Source organism: Mastacembelus armatus, chromosome 10 (genome assembly GCF_900324485.2).
Source record: "Mastacembelus armatus chromosome 10, fMasArm1.2, whole genome shotgun sequence".
Lineage (NCBI taxonomy): Eukaryota > Metazoa > Chordata > Actinopteri > Synbranchiformes > Mastacembelidae > Mastacembelus > Mastacembelus armatus.
In genome coordinates, this window is record NC_046642.1 from 4,248,424 (window position 1) to 4,268,857 (window position 20,434).

Consider the following 20,434-nt stretch of genomic DNA (forward strand, 5'->3'; position numbering starts at 1 on the left):
TGAACCCATTAAAACAGGAATTTCTTAGAAATTTTGGTGGAAGAGGGGAAGGTTGGGGGTAGTCATTGGGCCTGGTGTTTACATTTTGGTTGTACATCAGCATATACACTAGTCTTGCCCTGAAAGCAGGGAAAGGAAATATTAAATCACAGCTCAGAATTTGACTACATCTTGGCTCTAACACTGTGAAGCTGAGATGGTGATGTAAGCTAATGAGCAATCATTATTGCTCGATTTTGAGTAATTACATAAACAGTACATAGTAATTTGAGGAGATGCTAACATGACTGTAATGCTGCCAGCATCTCTAAAATGCCTGCTATTCTCAACAAATCATTATCTTTGGTACATAATGGCAAAGGCAGTGGCATATGTAAATATTAAGCATGACAGGTCAACAGAAATACCATATATACAGATGTCTACTCTTAACTCAGGTGGAGATATGTGTAAATATCCCTGCTGCTTATTTTAACTACTGTAAATTACATTCAGAATCTGAATTTTAGTGTATAGCTGAAAATGTAATATCCATGCTAGTTCAGAGACATGCAGTACTGATGTTTACAAAGAAAACAAGCTCTGTTAGAAACAGAATTAAAAGACTTGGATCTTTGTCGTCAAGAATTCTTTCATTTCACACACAAATTGTAAACTCTAACAGATACAAAGGACCTCAGATGATTAGACCTCAATGTAGCTATTTTCTTAGTGAAATGCTCCAAATTGCTAATTAGCGATGATAATATTCCGTACTTTTACTTTCATGTAGGCAATCACTTCCCCCAAGTGGGTGCCACCTTTTTTCAAAAAAATGTCTTCATTTGGATTTAAAGTAGATATGTTTTGTATGCTAATCAGTTCTCCATTACAGAAGTAATATTACCAGTACGGGTGCAGAAAATAACTCACATGCCTGTGGTCTACTTTCGTCTCTTACCAATTCATATTGAGTGGAAATCCATATAACCTTGTAGTGCGGCGGTATTGTACAGTAGTCAGTATTAAATTAATACATAATGAACAACCCCAGTGGCAAAACAAAACAGAAACATATCAGAGTTTTCAGGAAATCAGTGTTTTCCCTCAAAGTCTAATGCAACAAAAGCAATCATTTGATGCAAATAGTCATCCATTTATGAGATTATAAAGTATTCATGGGGCTTGTCAAATTCTGCCACCTGTTTTGCTCTGCAGAGACACTGAGAGTGAACATTTCAACTAGATTAATTTCTCATCTTTTCCCATGTATAAGCTCCATACCTTATTTATAAATGTGCACCCCTTTCCCCTGACTCTCTCTTTAACTGCAGCATGATCTCTACGTTTGTCTAATTTCAGTTACTTCAACATTCATAACGCTGTTGTGTAACAGTTGTGACCTGGAGTCTCAAGCCACTGGAGGCTCCTGGAGATATTGCATTTAATTAAATTGTGTTATTGCACAAATATTATTTATTTAAATTCTGCACTAAATTGTCTCTAAACCATGTAATGGCTTCCCAGCTGCTATGAAAGCCCCAGCAGTGCCATTAGAGGCAATTTCAGAAAAACTCCACCAGAGTTGTACCCAGAAGACAACAGAGACTCTCCTCATTTAAGATGCTTCCTGAAACACTGAATCTTATTATGCATTATAGCCACTTAGAGCAACAGTGCTGATGTTACTAAAAACAGGGTAGGAGAACCTTTTAGGGCAATTTTCCCACTAATGCTTTATTTAATTCTAAACATTGACTTTGGGGTGTGAAAGTAAATATTGCAACATGCACAAGAGGGAGTGTGTGTCAAAACAGCACTGCTGTGGATCTTGTACCTCGTAGGAAATAAATCAGGACGTGAGGTGGAACATTTACCTCACAGATTTAAAGGTCAGGTTTGAGGTTTGCAGTAAAAAAAAAAAAATGTTTACAAGTATTAAATGTGCCATCCTGTGGTGCAAAAATAACATGTAAGGCTTTCAGCACCTGAGTTACTATTCTCTTAACAGAGAGTGCCATCAAGTGGCACCTCTGTGCTCTGCAAATATTAATTTGTTTCTGTTCCTAGTGTTGTTGTCAGGAGGTGTGACTGTATACGTGTCTTTGTTTTCTTAATATTACAACCAAAGGAAGTAGAATTGTATTTGTAATTGTCTCTTCTACCTGTGAGTAATCTCTTTGTGTTATCATTTACAGATTATATATGAAGTCTGTAGAAACACAGATTTAAATGTGAGTGGTTATATGTAATATCAAACTGAATACTAACAGTACCATTAGATATTTAGAATTATTAAGAACTGTAGAGTAATTTCTCAAATGAATACTCTTACATACCAATATTGTAATAAATATCAGGTGTTTTATTAGTAATATGTTAAAAAGTAAAGAAAAATTCAAAATTTTAGTCATCCATGAAAAAAAAAAAAAAACACGTTTTTCTTTATTTTTTTAAAGTATTTAAAACCATTGGATGATAAAATCCAAATAAACCGAGTGCACACAACCACGTTTACACTGTGATTTCCCTTTGGTAGAAGACTTCCACCATAAACTGTAGCTCTGTTTTGACAAAGTAGAAATCTGCTCTCGCCCTGATGTGATCCAGGGTTTCTCTGAGACCTTCAGCTCGTTGGCTTCTGTTGATCAGGAGGACAGAGCAGCCAGAGGGGCAGAGGAGTTCTTCTCTCTCCAGGGCCAGCAGGTCTGGAAGGTACTGCTGGGGGTCATGGTCCATTAGCACCAGGCTGAAGCCCTCACTGGTCTGACTGTTGGGCTCAATGTTGAGATGCAATGTTGAGATGGCTTCAGCTGAGCTAGATGTCAACACCTGGAACTGAAGAGGATCAGGACAGGTACAAGAAAAGAGGGTCACTTAGATATTGGTTTCCTGTTTATGTTTAACATGTCTTACTTTTATTGGAGTATGATCATCATTATTGCCTGTACCTGGGAATGTTTGAAGCCAGCTACCAGTATGATTTCCTCTCCTAGCTCTGCTGTAAGTGGGTCCAGCTCCACTGTGATCAGTCTGCCAGCAGGGGGCAGCAGACGCAGCAGGCGGACTGAGGTATATCCACAGTGCATCCCCAGCTCCAGCACTCGAGAGGGACTGACACGCCTCACCACCTCATCCAGCGCCTCACCTGCTCTGACGAAAACAAGCCTGGTTTTAACTAAGGAAGCTTCTCGTGACTCAATGCACCCAGTAAATAAAATGATGTAAATGCTTACTTACCAATCTCTGGACCAATACAGAGAGATGGGTGTGTCTTAGCGTAAAGGTCAAAGGTCTCCAGGATGCTGTCAACTTTGCCATGCGTGCACTGTGAGAACACAAAGGCATGGGTCCTCCTTACACACACTTTCCCTCGCACCAGCTTCAGTGCCCAGGCCACAGCTTGACGACACAGTGTGGCAACTTTGACACGATAACGGCTGGATAACAAAATGATGGTGGGAAGCAGTGGGACAGCGACAGCAATCAACCACATTTGAACAGCTGTAGAAATACAAAAACAAGTCTTCAAACCTGTGGATAAATGAGGGAGAAGCTGGGATCAGTCTGTGGAACTCAGGATTTTCATTTGATAAAGTGACACATTTTGTTATTTGATTTTGGTTTAATGATTACAGAGTTTGAATACTAGCTATGATTTTTGGCATAATTCTTGATCATCAAAAGTATATTTAAAGAAATATGCTTTCAGTGCAAACTTGTAAAAAATTAAAATAGCAGGCTAATAATATATATCTTTCAACTGAGATTTAGGACTAAATAATACATTTTTTATTTAAATTAGACAAATGTAGAGATGAAAACCCCTCCGGTTTTTAATGCTATTAGAACCCTTCTTCGATTTTGCTACTCTACCTCAGAAAAATTTTTAAAAAGGCCTGAATAAACAACAACTTTATCACAGTGTTTGTAACACTATTACAACTATAAACAAGCATTTTGTTTCTTAAAGGTACCTAACAAAGAAAATTAGCATTTTAACAACATTTTAACAGCAGTGGAAGTGTAGTACTTACAGAACTGCCCTGCTTGCTCTCCAGGTTCAGAGTGTGGTCTGTCAGACACAGGTGGTGCTGTCACCCCTGAAAGTCAAATAGGTGAGCAGCATATGGCAGCAGCATGCCTCCTGAAAAAATAAAAAAAAACAACCCCATCTTAGACACAGATCTTGTGGGACAAAGCTGATTTGAAGAACACAAACACACATAAAGCTGTTTTTGTCTTTCAGGAAACAGGCCAGTGAAGTGGTGAGTGGGCACAACTGACCACCCACAGAACACCTGCCTGTACTTGCTGCATTTTTCCACCAGAGGTCAGCAAACATGTAAGAGTATCTCTGAGCCTGTGAGCAAACCTGGGTGCCTACAGACCCTGGAAAAGTCTTGATTGGCATCATCTGACCCTAAGTCCTGTCTCATTGCCTAAAAGCATTTCATTTTGTTTGGTACAGACCTTCAAATTGTTGAAATTATGTATGTGTAACCTTTCTTTTTGAGAAATCTTCTCAGTAATGATGACTTACTATGTAAGTTGATTTTTTTTAGATTTTTGAACCAAAGTTTACTTGTATTTGCCTTTAAATACTGGTAGAAAGGTCCTTGAAAGTGTTAAGGCCAGCACAGGAAGAAAGCATTTATCCATAACTGCAAAGACGTGCTAATCCTCAGGCTTGGTACTTCCGGCTGTTATTTACTTCTGCAAACACAATGTAGCTGGTAGAAAACAAATCAGTTGCAAACTCGAATGTGAACTATGTGTCCTGGGGTTCAAGTGCAGGCTTGCTCCTGTTTTGTTGCCAGTTGGAGGATCCCAGTGAGTATTTGTCTATATTGAGCAACTGCCACTTCCATAGAAAACAGTTACAGAGATGAACATGTTTTCTAAAATAGCATCAACATCAAGCCCATATAAATGAGTGAGGGTCATTTCAACATTAAGCAACGAAGGATATTATTCTAATTTGAAATGTGGTTTATAAAAGAAAAATATGAGGCAATGCTTTGAAAGGTTTGTCTACAGATTTCAGAGGTCTGATTAAGGTAGCACTTTTGAACCTATAGTTTAACTTTTTTTTAGTTTTAAACAGAGCTTATATTTTTTTTAGTTTAATAAAAATGGCAATTGTTAGTACCAGAATCTCACTGATAAATGTGTAAGATTACATTAACCAACAAAGACACTGACATTTTAATTAATGATTAGATATCTCATACCTGAAGGTCAGAGGTGGTTCTCTATTTTTGGTGCCCTTGTTCTAAATCAGTAAACTTCATGCACTCTTACTTGCCCCATATAGTGAAAGTGGATGTGAGATCCCCAGTGTGTTGCTGCCCTCATTGGCTGGTGGTGGAGCAGTGCTGCTGTGTGTATTTTTGGCCATCAGAGTGAATCATACTGCAGTGTGCAGTTACTGGCAGAAACAAAGCAGTTTAACAACGAAAATAAGAGTCCAGTGGTAGCTAATGAGCAGTAATAAAAATAACAAGTAACATCATTGTAATTTGTGAATATTGACTTTAGGTTTCATGTCTTTTTAAAATCCTAAAGTTTCTACTATGTAGGAAAAGGTGTTTGACATAAATGGCTCAGAAAAGAGGTTGACACTGTTGCTTCACCGCAAGACGGTTCCTCGTTCGAAACCCGGCACGTATTGTATGCGTTTATTAGAAATGACGTCACCATGCGTCGCTGGTTGCAACCGCCATTAAAACACGAGAAGAAGAACGTTGCGTTAGCAATATTAACCTAAGAGTTAGCTTAGTTTAGCTTATTAGCGCTAACCCATGGACAATAATGTCCATCCTTGCTTTGTTTCCACCTCACCACAGTTTTGGTTTACAGCTAGACAATTTGCTAACTTCGTCATTCTTACATTTCCAAGATTAAGTCACGCTCAGTGGCACGTTGTCCACATAATTGTAAGTTAGCTGGCTAGCTAACGTAAACGTTAACCATTACGTTACAACCACAGCTTCTAATTCAACACTTCATGGAAACTTAAATACGATCATTCTCTGTTTTTGTCCGGTTATAGTTTGTTAGACCACAAATTAAACCACAAATTATCAATTTGTGAAGTCGTTATTTGTAAAAGCAAATTCGGCGATTTTCACTCAACTGTGCCTTAGACCATGGTATATTTAAAAAAACTGACTGTACTTAGCTAGATAATTGTTAATATTTATGAAATGTTGAAGAAGTCCCAGGTACTGAGCGTTTTAAAAGAATGGGGTTGTTAACATTTTACCTCTTGAGCAGCTGTGCGGTATATTCATCCAGTAAGGCTTTTATTTCGAACTGCCACCGGAAACAGTGCGAGTGCCTGCAGGTGGCTTGACGCTGGACGTGCGGAGTCCAGCAGGAGCGATACCGAAGAGCAGCAACTGGTTCGGCCACCTCGCCGGTGCTGCTGCTGCTGCTGCTGCTGCAACAACACAGAGAACAGGGAGACTGTCACGCTTCTCTATCAGCTCCAGTGGAATAACGCTCCCCTGAGCTGCTCTCACGCATTTTCCAAGGCTTTAATACTTGTTCGCCAATGGCAAGTCCGGTTGCAGACATAGGACAGTCTCATCAGCATCACCCACAGACGGAGACGGCCGCAGACTCCGCGTTTTTGGAGGCACAGAAATGGATAGAGGTGAGTACCAAACACTGTATTAACCCCTCAGCACTTTGCTTCAGGTGTTTTGTTGTCATTATGTGGCCTTAGTTACTGGCGTGCAGCCTGTGCGCGTTAGACACTAACCTCAGATTGATTTTATTGCTTCGTCACCTGTTGAAAGGTGAAACTGTACTATGACGCATGTTTAATCAGAGAATCCCTTTATATTCCTATGAAGTTTCTGTGGTAGGTTAGTGTAGCTCAGTAGTGCATTTATTGCAGATGTGTTGACATGAGTGTATTTTTTCAATATGACATTCCTGTAATAACTTGCATATGAGATGCTCAATGTTGAGTTAAAAGCTACCCTGTTGCACCCAGAATACAAAGCCCCACGATATTAACTACAGTAATAACACGTAGGTTAACTCACACATTCGTAGAGTTGTTTTTTTTTTTTTTTTGGTGAGAGCCATTGTACAGTAGCAGTTGCTGCCATGGGGCCTGATTGCCTGTTCAGCTGAAAACAATGAATGCATCATGTGGAATGGATTTTTGCCTCATTGCAAGCCTGGTGAACAATAATCACACAAACAAGGTTTTGTTCTGGGAGAATTTCAATCACGACACTTGTCAGCCCCCGGTGCATTTGACTTTGTCATCCTGCAGTGAGCTGTCCTGTTGGCAGCCTTCAAAACACTGATGAATGATTAGCAGTTGCATGTTGGTGGAATGCAGTCAGAGCTTTGTAGGTTTCCATAGAGGTTTCAAAATCAGATTTACAGCCCACTGTAGTGATGACTCTTTTTAGGCAGGGGGTAATTCATTGTAGCAGGGGCATAGGCAAGGATTATAGGACCTTTGTATGGGAGAGGACTACGTGCACCCATATTCTTCCTTCTTTTTCATTTGCTAATTAATCATTGACACTCTGAATGTATAGTCTTTGAGTGTATTTTTACTTGACCAAATCATTCAGAAAATAGTACTTAACAGGAATCTTGTTATATTGTATTTCCATGTGTAGTTTTCTACCATAATAGCACTTAAGTGTACCAACATTTTTAACTGCTCCACTGTTAAAATGTTAACAATGTAGAGTGAATGATGAATGTGAATATTTTGTGAGAAGCATCAATACATTGGATTATTTGACAGTAATATCGTCAGATTAAGAGCAGAATAGAAATACAGTGACTGACTTGAAACCAGCTGCGTCTGACACCTTTTCCCTATTAACCACCTGCACTAAGACTCTTAATGATGCCCGTGTCAATATTGGTCAGCATGAACAGGGGAAATGTTATAGTGGTATTGGCATCACCATATTACTGCTGTTCATGTTTAATCTTTATTGTTATAACCTGCTACCCACCATTCATCTCATTACCTTTAACAAATCAGACAGCTGAATTTCTGATGCATTCAGGTTGACCCATTGTCTCTGCGTTACCAAGAAGACATGGTTAGTAAGTTAATTTAAACAGTGCGTAAAAGGGTTTTATACATCTGTTTTCTTTGAGACTAGTATATTTCATATGTCTGAATATCTCAAACAAGTTAATGGTTAATTATGAACCTACTGTGTTAAGTTTCAAAAACTACAGATGCTCTTTAAGAGAGTCATACACCATTACAGGCCTATTTAGTAGCACAGAACTCCTCAGAGGCTCATGTCATATCTTTAAAAAGCCACTACTGACCTAGAATCTATAAGGCAGATCAGGGCTGAAAGATAAAAAGGCACGAGGGAACTGATACTGTTCCTGTGTTGTTGTTCTGTCATTCTTCCCCCATAGGGACTGATTTCATTACCCATACACACCTGGTGATGGTCCTTCAGCCACCTCAGGAAACCAGAGACAGGTCACTGGTTTCCAAATGAACAGATCAACACAAATCAGTGTTTGACTACTTAATACAGTGTTCAACTGCTACATGTACTCATCAAGCAATCCCGTACAATAGCCCTGCCATGAAATCTATCATTATGAAGCTCATAATGTTTCAGTTTTTGGTGAAATTGTCAGAAGTATAAATTCTAGGGTTCTGTGAAATATTAAGTATCATCATTGCAGTGTGCACATACACAATAGTTACAATGCAGGATGTAAAATGTCAATTGATGTAATTAAAGGCCTAAAACATAATACCCACAAGTGCCCAGTGCACCTTCCTCAGTGTTTTTTGAGATTGCTTAGTATGCATGTTTTGTGGCGACCATTTTGTTAGCCGTTATTTTAATTTTTGGTTTGCACACTGGTTTGCCATGGAACTGGTTATATTACATCAAAAATACATATGTACAATATTAAATTCTGGATTTGAGAAGGTGCAATTTGTAACAATGTCAGTCCATGATACATCATATACAGCAGAACAATCAGATAACATAGACATGTCTTGCAGAGGCATGTTTGAGACTTATCCTTCTGCCTGATCACACCAAGTGTGTTTGCGGTATCTATTAACTTAGAGCAGCTACTCTTTAATTTTGGCTTATTTTAGCAGGTGATCATTTAAACTCCATAACACAGAGATCCTTAAAGCATCTGCTGAAAAACAGATTTATCCCCAGGGTAGGAACTGATTAATAGCTTAGTGTTAGAGTTTACCATGTTGATTGCTGTACCACCACTGTAAACAGTGAACAAGTGTCCACACTTATCAGGCTGTGTCATGCAGTTATTATATATGTAAAGTACTTATATATACACGATAGCATAGACCAATGATGGGAGGGTTTGCATTGAAAATGACTGGTGGATAGGTCATATAATAAATATTTTCAAGCAAATGAAAACTGGCCTTTTGTCATGAAGATCACAAAATAATCATGTTTTCTTTCATTCACATGATTGTTTGCACTTCAGTGTCTATGTTTAATGAGAAAATATAGATTTACTTGTACTGAGTGAGAAAGTTACTGAATGTTGAACTGGCCTCATGTTTTCTTCAGCATCAATAATGTCTATCTGCACTGAAAAACAGTGGCCCTAGCTGAGCAATCACAGTCGTAGTATTTTCCACATGATATCGCCTTCACTGCATCATAGCTTCATTTCTAAAATATGCAAATAAATATTGCCACCACAGTGTGGAACACAGGTAATTTGTATTGGAAGAGATCATTTTGTTCTTCCAAAGCAGAAAACCTTTATTGTGCACTTTGAATTTCAAAATATTCCTCTAAAATGTTTCACCATGGGAACCAGACTCAGACAAATGGCATCTAGCAGCACTGTCAGTACAAGTCAGCGCTTTGATATTGCATTCACACCTGCACTCATTACTTCCTCGATGGCTGCTTGCGCTCACCATCTTGTTGGTAAAGCTGTCACCAGTGACAGTGTTAAGGCTCCTCTGAACTTCAGAAGAGACCAAATGCCCCTTTGATGAGGCTAGAAACCCTCTTTTGCTGAGCTTGACTGATCTGAGTCATATAGCCAGAGGGCGTTTGCATAAATGGAAACCTGGTGGTATTATCTCACTGGGTCTTTTCTCAGAAGAAGTCTTGGTGGTTTGATGAACTGGCTTTCCTCTCGGTGGTGGTTGAGGACTATTTTGCTGCTGGCAAATTGTAATTATTACCGTGAGAGACTAAACTCATAATTGTGTAATTTTGTCACCTGCTTTGTGGTTAGAAAAACATCCAACTGATAAGTCATGTAAAGTATGTTAAAATCTTAAAGACAAATAATTCTAAAAATAAATAGGTGACATTTTCAATATCTTGCTATGTCTTTCTGGTTAGCAGTGTGATGTCTTTTTCAGTGGTGTTTATGTTACATTATGCTATATGGTGATTCAGTACCTGTTGATGGCGCTCAACCACTGTTGAAGAATATTATATCCGTGTTCTGTGTCTAAAATGTATCGTTGGTGATTTCCTGTTAAGGTGTCTTTTTTTTAAGAGCTTGCCTCAACTTGTTGAGTTTCTCTTCTCTGTTTTGTATTGTCTGACTACTGCTCTGCCATTCTCCATCCCAGAACCCCCACCTCCTCCCATCCAAGTCATGACATGTTTAGATGGAAAGTTCCATTGTGACAGGCCTGACAGGGAGAGTGATATAATCTACATGTCAATGGCCGATATCATTCCAGTAATACTATGTAAAGCAGTTAAATCTCTGGACTGATCCGTTTTATTAGATTGTCTGGTCTGGATCAATATCACTGTGATCGGAGATCCTTGTTTTGTTTTTCATGGACACACCATGTGCAAAAATGTCTACTCAAAATGGCCCAATACATGTGCAGTGGATGTCCAACCAGATATTTGTTATTTTTGTAACTCAAGATGGAAGAAAAAAGGATATTTTGCAAAGACATAAGTCATGTATGAAAGGGTAGTGGAAGACATCCAATAAACAGTAGACTACACTGCCATACTAACAGGTAGTCTGCATGCTAATTGCAGCTTAGGTTAAATACTGACAATAACCTGAGTGTAATATATGAATCTGGCGAGAGACAAACAAATTAAGAACCAAGAGAGTAAAAGTTGCAAAGGACCCAATGAGTCCTGACTTTACCGCATGAGTGTGGTATAAGACGTGTTAAGATTTGTTCCCACAGCAGGAGATGCAGCATAATTGATGCCATCGGATTGACAGTATATCACGACTTTTGAAGTGATACAAAACAGTCAGAGGGATGGACATTTGACAGAAATGTCCATCTGTCATGTTTGCCCTGTTCATCCAGTGAAAGCCAAAGTGAGCTCATATGGAAAGATGTTGGGACATGATATATGGTTGTTTTCCAATGCTGCATTCACATTAATATGTACTGCTCCTTAATATTCATCATTCTTGCTGGCACATTCTATCTTTTCCAAATTTGTTTTTTTTTTTTAAAACAGTTCCCTATTAAATATGAAAAATGTGCTGATAAAAGCATCTTAAATTTGGGGACCAGCTACAGCATTTGTCTTCCTTAAAACTGTAAGAGTTGTATCACCATACTAAAAACTTCAGATCTAACTGGTATTTATCATATGAATCATTTTTATAGCAGCTTTGCAACTGTGATTTCATTCTTCAACATCTTATTTTAGCAAAACTTTTGGGTTTTGCTGCAGTGTTGATGTGTAAAACATAAACTATCATCATCTCCTGCGTGAGTGTCGTGATAGCCTGGTATTTGGAGAAGCGGACCTCTAACCAACAGTCACAATGTCAGTCATGCAGAAGATAATTCACATCCATCAACATCCATTTGTCCTGTCAAGATTTCAGTGAGTCTCTACATAAAAGGACCAGCTTCATCCCTGGACTATAAAATGTAAATATCCTGGATCTGTGCTAGTATGGACATGTTTCTTTGTTGGATAGCATGCCAACTTTTTGAAATGTGGTAAAAGACATCTCTTTTTTTTGCCCCAGGCTGTTTTAGGAAGGCATACATAGAAACTTCATAGATACTACATAGAGATTTCTTCCATGGTGTCATCCATAGCTAGGAGCATTCCCATTTTTTTTCCTATAGAAATTGCCAATGTGTTAAGCATTGAGCTTTCTAGTCAGTTTGTCTTCAAAGAATAAGTTGCACTGCTATGACTACAAGCCATGGAAGAATGTTATTTTAGAAGGATGTGTCTGTCAAAGGACAGTTGAGTTTAGTCTGGGGATGTACCCTTCATCACTCACCTTAATGCTCTGATGAGCTGGAAATCCTTGGTCTACCACAACCCTCCCATCCTGGAGCTTGAGTGATGAATGTAGAGTCTGCAGTTAAGTGCAGTGCCAGGATGAGAGTTAAGTTTAAACACGAACATGATTAATTTCAGCTGCCTGTTTGGTTTTGCTGTTTTCAAAGCTGCAGTTGACATCTGTTGTCAGCATGGTTGTGGTTATATTTAGCAGAAAAATTTTTAAACAATTTACCCCGATGTATAAAACATAATGAATCAGATTCATGTCACTTGGAACCTTTAGTCAAGAAAAGTTTTGTTATAAGCTAGAAGTTTCAGCTTTCAAGCAAATTTATAGATTAACAGTTTCTTTTGTCACTGGCTGCCCAAGGGAGTCATTGTGAATCCAGTCAACAAGCATCACTGAATGCACCCGTGCACAAAACTTGTATGCAGTATGTGAAGAATCTATTCACTATCATGATAAACAGTGAGTCGGTGTGACTTGAGAATGAAAAGTTATTCATTTACTTATGTGAAATCATTTTTGGAAGCCGTCAGTACAGTATGTGGACACTTTGGCTGACCTGCATTTTTTCAACAAGATTTCGAATCATGATTTCTTTTTTTTTTTTTTTTTTTTTAAATGTTGTTGCGTGGAGCACAGTCTGAATTGTTAAGTAAACTCCATAGCTTCAGTGTATGGACCATAATTTATACTTCCTACATTGAAGCATCCGATGTGCTAGTGATTAAACGCAGCATAAACTCTTCTGAGCAACTATTACAACAGCAATAGAAATTTTGATGCTATAGCGTTTTAATTGAAGTATTATTATTTGCCAGTTCATAAATCAGTGCTAACAACTTCAGTAGTTCACAAAAATTAAATCACTGAGTCCTTGGTTATCATTTTCATAACCTCAACTGAAGCTTTCTCTCCTGGTGAAGCATGGAAAACTACTATGAGAGGCATGTTTTTGCCAAAGTGTGTTAAATATGGTCATACACTTTTATGCATGTTACTGTGTTTCAGCAGATCTGGACATACGGTGATGGAGTTGCCACCAAATGCTTTCTGAACAGGGTTGTATTTTTCCTCATTTACTGCAGCTGATCTTGAAGGCAGCATCACTGATTGTTGGCCATATTTGGTGCCCTGCTTGTATATTGCCCTTCATCTCAAGGAGTTTTCAAGTACAAGTTGTTGACTGCTCCTTCTTACAAAAAAGGCAAAGTGATTATGTGAAAGGCTGTACCTTGCCAAAGTGGATAGCACAGGTACATGTGCAGGGAGGAAAAGAGATGCCAAATAGCTTAACTTATCTAGTAATAGTTATATACATCTATAGGTTTATTGATTTGCATACGTTTGATTGTCAAAGACATGTCCATTTAGGTTAAGACAACCCAGGTTGCACAAAATTGATGTTTTTTACAGTTTTCTTTCATGATCAGTTTAGCGTTTTCTTCAAGGATGGATAGTTGGTGGATTGCCCAAGAAAGGCCTTAAATTAACCGTGCTGTAGGCTTGTTTGGTTTCTTGGCTCTTGATGAAGAACAATAATAATCTTGCAAGAGATTTTAGACACTCTCGTTTGTAGAATATTAAAGAGTGACTGAGAAGAGGAAATTTGGTGATGACTCCTTGGTGTTTTTTTTTTTTTTTTCCTTTTAGTAAATTTCCTAACATTTACTAATGCCAGACTTTTCTTAACAGACAACTTTTAACAGGCTTACTAAATTTGAAACTTGGTGGTGTTAAAATGCAAGTGGCTGATTACTATGCATCCATAATTCTGAAATTTGTGTTTAACTAATTCACTGTAAGAATAAAACCCTTCCAAATATTATTAAATGATTACATTTGGATAAATAGATGGAAGGAATTATAAAACAGTCACTCAGAGGTCAACACCTTATATCTGATTTTCACTCTGGATGTCCCTTTTGACTTTCTGGCCTTGTGTGTCTGTGAATGTCTGTTAGTGCCTGGTGTTGCAAGTCTGTCTGTGACAAGATGAACATGCTGTATTCATTCAGCTGTCAGGTCAAGGTGGAAAGAGCAAGGCAGCCTGGCACTGACACTGCAATGTGACACACACATACACAGACAGTAAGGACCAGCTGTGTGCCAGGCTGCACAGCCACTCACTGTAACAATACAATAGGCTTATAATTGCAGTATCCATGGTTGTCATGTAAATGAGTGTTTTTCTGTTTGTTCTTCCCTGTGTGTACATGCATGAATCTCATTTTCTGCTTTGGTTATTTTGTAGTGTACATCATTAGCAGTGATGTGAGCCTGGGTGTTGGCAAGCATGAGGCTCTCAGCACTCTGACAAAGAATGTAAGAATCTTAAATTGTGTCCTAGAATAACGATGAGACATTCAAGGGGAAAATAGAAGCTAATGAGTCGGAGAAACGTTCCTTTCCTTTTGGCCTCTGTACCAACAGCAGCTTTGATTAAAACATTTCCATCAAAAATGTTAAAAAGAAAAGCAATGCAGGTCCAAAGGAACTCCCAAAGTAGAATTTATTATGCAGTGTGGTGTTAGACTCAAAGCAGAACATTTTAAAGGTCCTGGAGTTGTTGCAGATAATGATGTTCTTTTAAAATCGCATAACATTGATCCTTGTTAGGTTTTGTTTGACGGAGCTACTCTCCTTTGCATTAAGAAGTAACTACAAACCAATAATGACCTATAAACTGTACCCAGAACTGTGTAAAAGTGTTCTCTGTTCTACCTTTTTAAAATGAATCTAGCTGATCAAAAATCAGCACTGGCCTTGTGAATTAGATATCGGGAGAAGCAACAATACTAAATGTACAGTGCTACATGTCTGCTCTGTGTGTCACCAACACCCACTACTAGTGGTAATAGTTTAAAGTTCCATCCATCCATCCATTTTCTACCGCTTATCCGGAGCCGGGTCGCGGGGGCAGTAGCCGAATCAGGGATACCCAGACTTCCTTCTCCCTGGACACTTCCTCCAGCTCTTCCGGGGGGACACCGAGGCGTTCCCAGGCCAGCCGGGAGACATAGTCCCTCCAGCGTGTCCTGGGTCTTCCCCGGGGCCTCCTCCCGGTGGGACATGCCCGGAACACCTCCCCAGGAAGGCGCCCAGGAGGCATCCGAAACAGATGCCCGAGCCACCTCAACTGACTCCTCTCGATGTGGAGGAGCAGCGGCTCTACTCCGAGCTCCTCCCGGGTGACCGAGCTCCTCACCCTATCTCTAAGGGAGCGCCCGGCCACCCTGCGGAGGAAGCTCATTTCAGCCGCTTGTATCCGCGATCTCGTTCTTTCGGTCATGACCCAGAGCTCATGACCATAGGGGAGAGTGGGAACGTAGATTGACCGGTAAATCGAGAGCTTCGCCTTCTGGCTCAGCTCCTTCTTCACCACAACGGACCGGTACACCGACCGCATTACTGCTGCCGATGCCCCGATCCGTCTGTCAATCTCACGTTCCGTCCTTCCCTCACTCGTGAACAAGACCCCGAGATACTTAAACTCCTCCACTTGAGGCAGGATCTCTCCCCTGGCCTGGAGATGGCAGTTTAAAGTTGGCAAAGTTTTTCATTTCTCCTAAACAGATTACAGGCCCTCCCTTTTCTGTCATGTAATCTGCCATTACTTTATTGATTGTCCTTATTCACAGGCAATGTGGGGCACTTTGCATATCTCCCATTTAACTCAGATTTATTGATTATTTTATGGCTTTTGGACTGAAAGGTCACATGTTGAAGTTCCTAGACCAGCTGAGAACACTGGTTTGTAATATGCATGACTCTTCAATTATGTTTCAAGTAACAGTGTGCTGTCCACATCTGCTGGAGCTTATTTGGCTGCAGTGGCACAGGGCGGCTTTCTACTAGAAGTGTGAAATCTAATACTGTTGGAAAAGAGCCCATACACAGTCTTTAAAACATATTACATGAGGGGTTTCTCTCACTGCTTTATGTTATTGGAGACATTGGTGGTGGGTGTATTGGACTTTGTTGGAAAGGACAGACTGATGTTTCTAATTGGGTCATTTGGGCTGAACTGGTTTTCTGAACTGGGGCACTGGGGAGCTGGACTCTTTCTGACTATCGAGGGAGCAAATGCAGCCTGCTCTGGATGGCAGACTGAGTTATAGTTGTATAGCAATGGCATGAGGTTGATTTTGAAAGACTGCTTCTTTTTCTTCCTTTGTCTTGTTACAGTGATATGCTGATTTCGGGAACACAAGTCTTGGTAACTGTTTGATGGGTTGACATGAGATTTATTATAGACATGCAGGCGTAACCACTTTCAAATTTTAAATTATCCAGTACTTCAGTTTGGTAGCCTTAACTGTACATTGTTTGCTTCTACATGACAAATGTGAGCATGATAACATACTTGCTAAACATCAGCATTGTCATTGTGAACATGTTGCAGTGCTGTTTCCATCTAACCGTTAACTGTGTCTCCTTCATTTTGGCATTGGCTTCATCGCCAATGAATCCACTTACTGGTGACAGTTAATCCAGTTGAGAGATCTGCTTTCCTGTTGTTTCAGTTGAAAAATCTGATTCTTAGATTCAATATGACATGCTTTTTGTGGTGGCAGCAGCACAGAGAACCAGATGACTCAGGTCCACAATGAATGGAGGCTTTTAGAAATGAGTGGGATGGCTTTCATTGTCTCACACACACACAGACACTCTCATACACATACATTGCTCATCCCATTGAGCAGAGACACACACACACACACACACACACACACACACACACACACACACTGGTTACCCCCCCAACAACAATGCATGCTGTCACCATAGTCTGGAAAGTGACACAGTCGTTCCTCAGCTGACTGGCAGTTGTCTGGATTAGCTTGCATGATGCAGCATTGTTGACACCAGTGTATTTCTGTCTAGATTATTACCCCTTCATTGTACAACTATAGTTTGCAGGTTTTAATACCATAACACTTTATATTTGTTTGTAAAAGAATGTGTGTGCAAATCTGCCTTCAAAATTTTAAAGTAGTACCCAATTTGTCTATTTGCTCTTCCTTAAAAATACAGGGAACATAAACTAAAGTCTTTCTTTGTTTTTTGTGTTTCTTATTTTCTAGAACTTTGTATTTTGTTTTGTCCATAATCATCTAGAAGTTCATGGGAGAAGGATAGAACAGAGTAATTGCTGTCACGCTTTGGCTAACGTGCATGGTTCTTGTGTTCAGCTAAAATAATTAGTAAATTGTTTGCATGTGAATAACCTCTATTGACTTTCAAGAGTATGGCTAGGACAGTGTTCACCAGCCAGTGCCTGAATGTGGATTCTCCTGGGGATTATTGGGTGTTTTATACTGCAGTCAATCCTCAGTCTAAAACTTAACGTGGTCTCCCTTTCATTTACATACTCTGATTTTCGGCCTGTTTTCCAGATAGCTAAGGTTTCTTGAGCCGCTGTGGATCAGGAGGTAGAGCACGTTGTCCACTAACAGAAGGATCAGTGGTTCAATCCCTGGCTTCTCTAGTCCACATGCTAAAGTGTCTTTGGGGAAACCGAGCCCCAGGTTGCTCCCAGTGGCCTTTTCATCTGTGTGTGAAGCTTAGCGCCTTGTGTGGAGGTGCCACCATCAATGTGTGAATGGCAAGTAGTGTAAAGTGCTTTGAGTGCACTTGAGTGTAGATAAGTGCTATATAGAACCATTTACTATCTTCACCAAGTAAAGTATTAACTTACAAATTGGATTGGTTGGAATATAAATGGAGAATATTAATGTTACTTTATTGAGTCATTAGTGAAGCTAAGCCACTAAATGAAATCCATTCAGTCTGTGGCTTCATTGTTTCTGGGACAGAGACAGAATAACAGGAGAGAAAAAAAAAGAGAGCCAAATCAGAAAACTGTTGAAATCGTTACTGATATAAAATAAAGAAAATATGAGTTATAAATACATGGACGTCATTATCATATCAGTCAATATATTAAGTAACCATTCTGTCAACCTTGGCAACTAAAAGCTATTGACTGGTTTCCACATCTGGCGACCAGTGCTAAACTGCCCATTGTCAGTTGTTCACAGCTCTGGCTACAGCCTGGCACTGCTATTGCCAGGGTGAAGGGTTCAGGCTTCCACTGGGCTCAACCATGCAGAAAATACATGCACTCACTGTTAAATGGCATCTGTTTGACTAGTACAGTAGGAGTCCTGTTCTCTCTGACTGCAGCAGGTCAGACTCTGTGTATTGACAGTAGCAGGCAGAGGCCTCCTCAGGCTCCTTCAGGCCTGGACCACAGCCAGCTCTGCAATTCAGGGAGGCTATTTGTTAAATGTTGGCAACAATTTAATTATGATGGGGTCCTATCCTTTCTCATTGAAGTAGTACTCCAATATATGGAGTACCCAAAGAAAACCCACTCAAGCACAGGGGGCATATAAACTTCACACAGAAAGGCCCCTGCCAGGTTTCAAACCAGGGACCTTCTTGTTGTGAGGCAACATTGCTAACTAGTTTAATGATTTGAATCATTTAAGTGTGACAAATATGCAAAAAAAATCAGGAAGGGGGCCAAAACTTTTTCACACACTGTATGTCTTGCTAAAGTGTCCTTGATCAAAATGCTACCAGTTCACCCACAGAGGTCTCCAGTTAAGAGTGTCAACTAAATACCTACAATGGAATGACTTGGCTTACAGTACTAGTCACTTTAGTGCTTTTATCCCCATCAGCTTGCTTGTAGCAGGGGATAAACTCTAATCCTGACTAATCTGGCCAGCTGCACCTCCTCCTTCCGGGCTGGTGAGAATGACAGTTCTCCTGCATAGCTGGGGTCCAACGTCGACTGTCAACAAGAGTCACAGGAAGCTTTTTTTCTTATATATTACTTTAATGCCAAAATTACAGAATGCATGCATTAATTTGACCTTTGAAATTCTTGGTGTAGGTTTAACTTTGGCATTAAAGTAATATAAAAGAAAAAAATAAATTTTACACCTGAATTACCTCAGTCGCACATTATTTAGCATGTTCGGATTGTGCTCTACGAAGTGAGCCACAAACAGATACCCTGAGCACAGTATTAATCCTACTAATATAATTTATAAACGATGTGGAGGCCGAACATAGTACATCTACTGTTACGTTTTCATTTTTAGAGAAATTGGCAAGTAACATTGGATCCTGTAAACTTGTCTGCAATTCAGTCAGCACATTCAGAGATTCTTGTATTTAATGTTCATTTTTACATTCATTCATCCATCCAGCAATAGACTTTATTTTCTTGGTGATATAATCTGTTTTTCAAACAGCTATGAAGCAACTTATGCAATTTGAGCAAAGTCTAAGCTTCGATTCGTGAACCTTTTTAGGTATAATAGCTGTTGTGAAAGTATTCAGGCTTTGGAAACTAACTCAAAGAGGTTCTCTTTTCAAAGCTCAACATTAATCTTAATTCTTACTGCCCAAACTGATCAGTCATCAGGCCATCTCAGATTGCTATACAGTACAGCCTTATTACACAGCATTTGCAAGTGTGCAGATGTATGTTTTTCCAGGAATAATACGAGTAAATGCTTCTATGTAAACAATAGTTTGAATGATCCTCTGATGAAATTCAACTAAATTCTTCTCAAAATCTGCTTAAAGAAATATTTCATTTTAGCACATTTGAACATTTTTGGGGTTTAGTGCACAGTTGTGTGTTAGTGTTAGTGTTGTGTTTAGTGTTATGTGTTCTCTGGTCCAGTTTTTCATTACATGGATTATCAGAAACTTTAGCCTCGGCACATTACTGTAGACTCTGGTTTTCTGCTTTTCCTTATTATTTTTGCATTTTTGTTCTGTTAGTTTCATTTCATTTGAATTTACAGCGTCAAAGTTGCATAATTTCAGATTCATTGGCGTTTTTGCCCTTTTGTTGCCTTCCATCTGCATAGAATGACAGACAGGCATTTGCTCAGGGAGTTTTCTTGACACATTTGCGCTTGTGTGGCTCAAGCCTGTGACACTGAAATGACAAACTCTGTGTTCAGTTTTACACTCGTGCAGTCTTCAATTACAAATGCCAAGCTGCTTGAATAGAGTAATATTTCTGCCCTTAATTCATGTTTCCATCTGGTCCAGAGATTAATTCAATGCCAGGGCTTCATTTAGTCAGCATCCTGGTAGCTACTTGTTTGTGTGTTCATTGCACTCACCTTTTCTCCCA

General features: G+C 39.4%; 2 protein-coding genes across 7 annotated transcripts in view; one reads left to right on the top strand and one right to left on the bottom strand.

Annotated features, from left to right (window-relative positions):
* Nucleotides 1–2,493: 2,493 nt before the first annotated feature.
* Nucleotides 2,494–5,268, bottom strand: LOC113144720 (transmembrane O-methyltransferase homolog). The gene is made up of 5 exons (XM_026330948.1): nt 5,214–5,268; nt 4,017–4,126; nt 3,220–3,483; nt 2,931–3,127; nt 2,494–2,817 (listed from the first exon to the last, which is right to left on the bottom strand). Exons 3-5 carry the CDS (start codon nt 3,473–3,475, stop codon nt 2,494–2,496), a joined length of 777 nt encoding a protein of 258 aa, XP_026186733.1. The 5' UTR covers nt 3,476–3,483; nt 4,017–4,126; nt 5,214–5,268.
* Nucleotides 5,269–6,331: 1,063 nt separating this feature from the next.
* LOC113144240 (LIM and calponin homology domains-containing protein 1) overlaps nt 6,332–20,434 on the top strand; it is a 71,102-nt gene continuing 56,999 nt past the window's right edge. For all 6 annotated transcript variants that reach the window (XM_026330123.1, XM_026330126.1, XM_026330128.1 and 3 more), the window contains exon 1: nt 6,332–6,640. In XM_026330123.1, the coding sequence (XP_026185908.1) occupies nt 6,539–6,640 (102 nt within the window). In that variant the 5' untranslated portion in view covers nt 6,332–6,538. The remainder of the gene's footprint in view (nt 6,641–20,434) is intronic.

What these genes read in the sequence shown, in the direction of transcription:
- LOC113144720 (XM_026330948.1), bottom strand. Translation starts at nt 3,475, where the DNA reads ATGTGGTTGATTGCTGTCGCTGTCCCACTGCTTCCCACCATCATTTTG. An exon ending in CTGTATTGGTCCAGAGATTG is followed by an intron (nt 3,128 to 3,219) that starts GTAAGTAAGCAT and finishes TCGTCAGAGCAG; the next exon opens with GTGAGGCGCTGGATGAGGTG. An exon ending in CTGGCTTCAAACATTCCCAG is followed by an intron (nt 2,818 to 2,930) that starts GTACAGGCAATA and finishes GATCCTCTTCAG; the next exon opens with TTCCAGGTGTTGACATCTAG.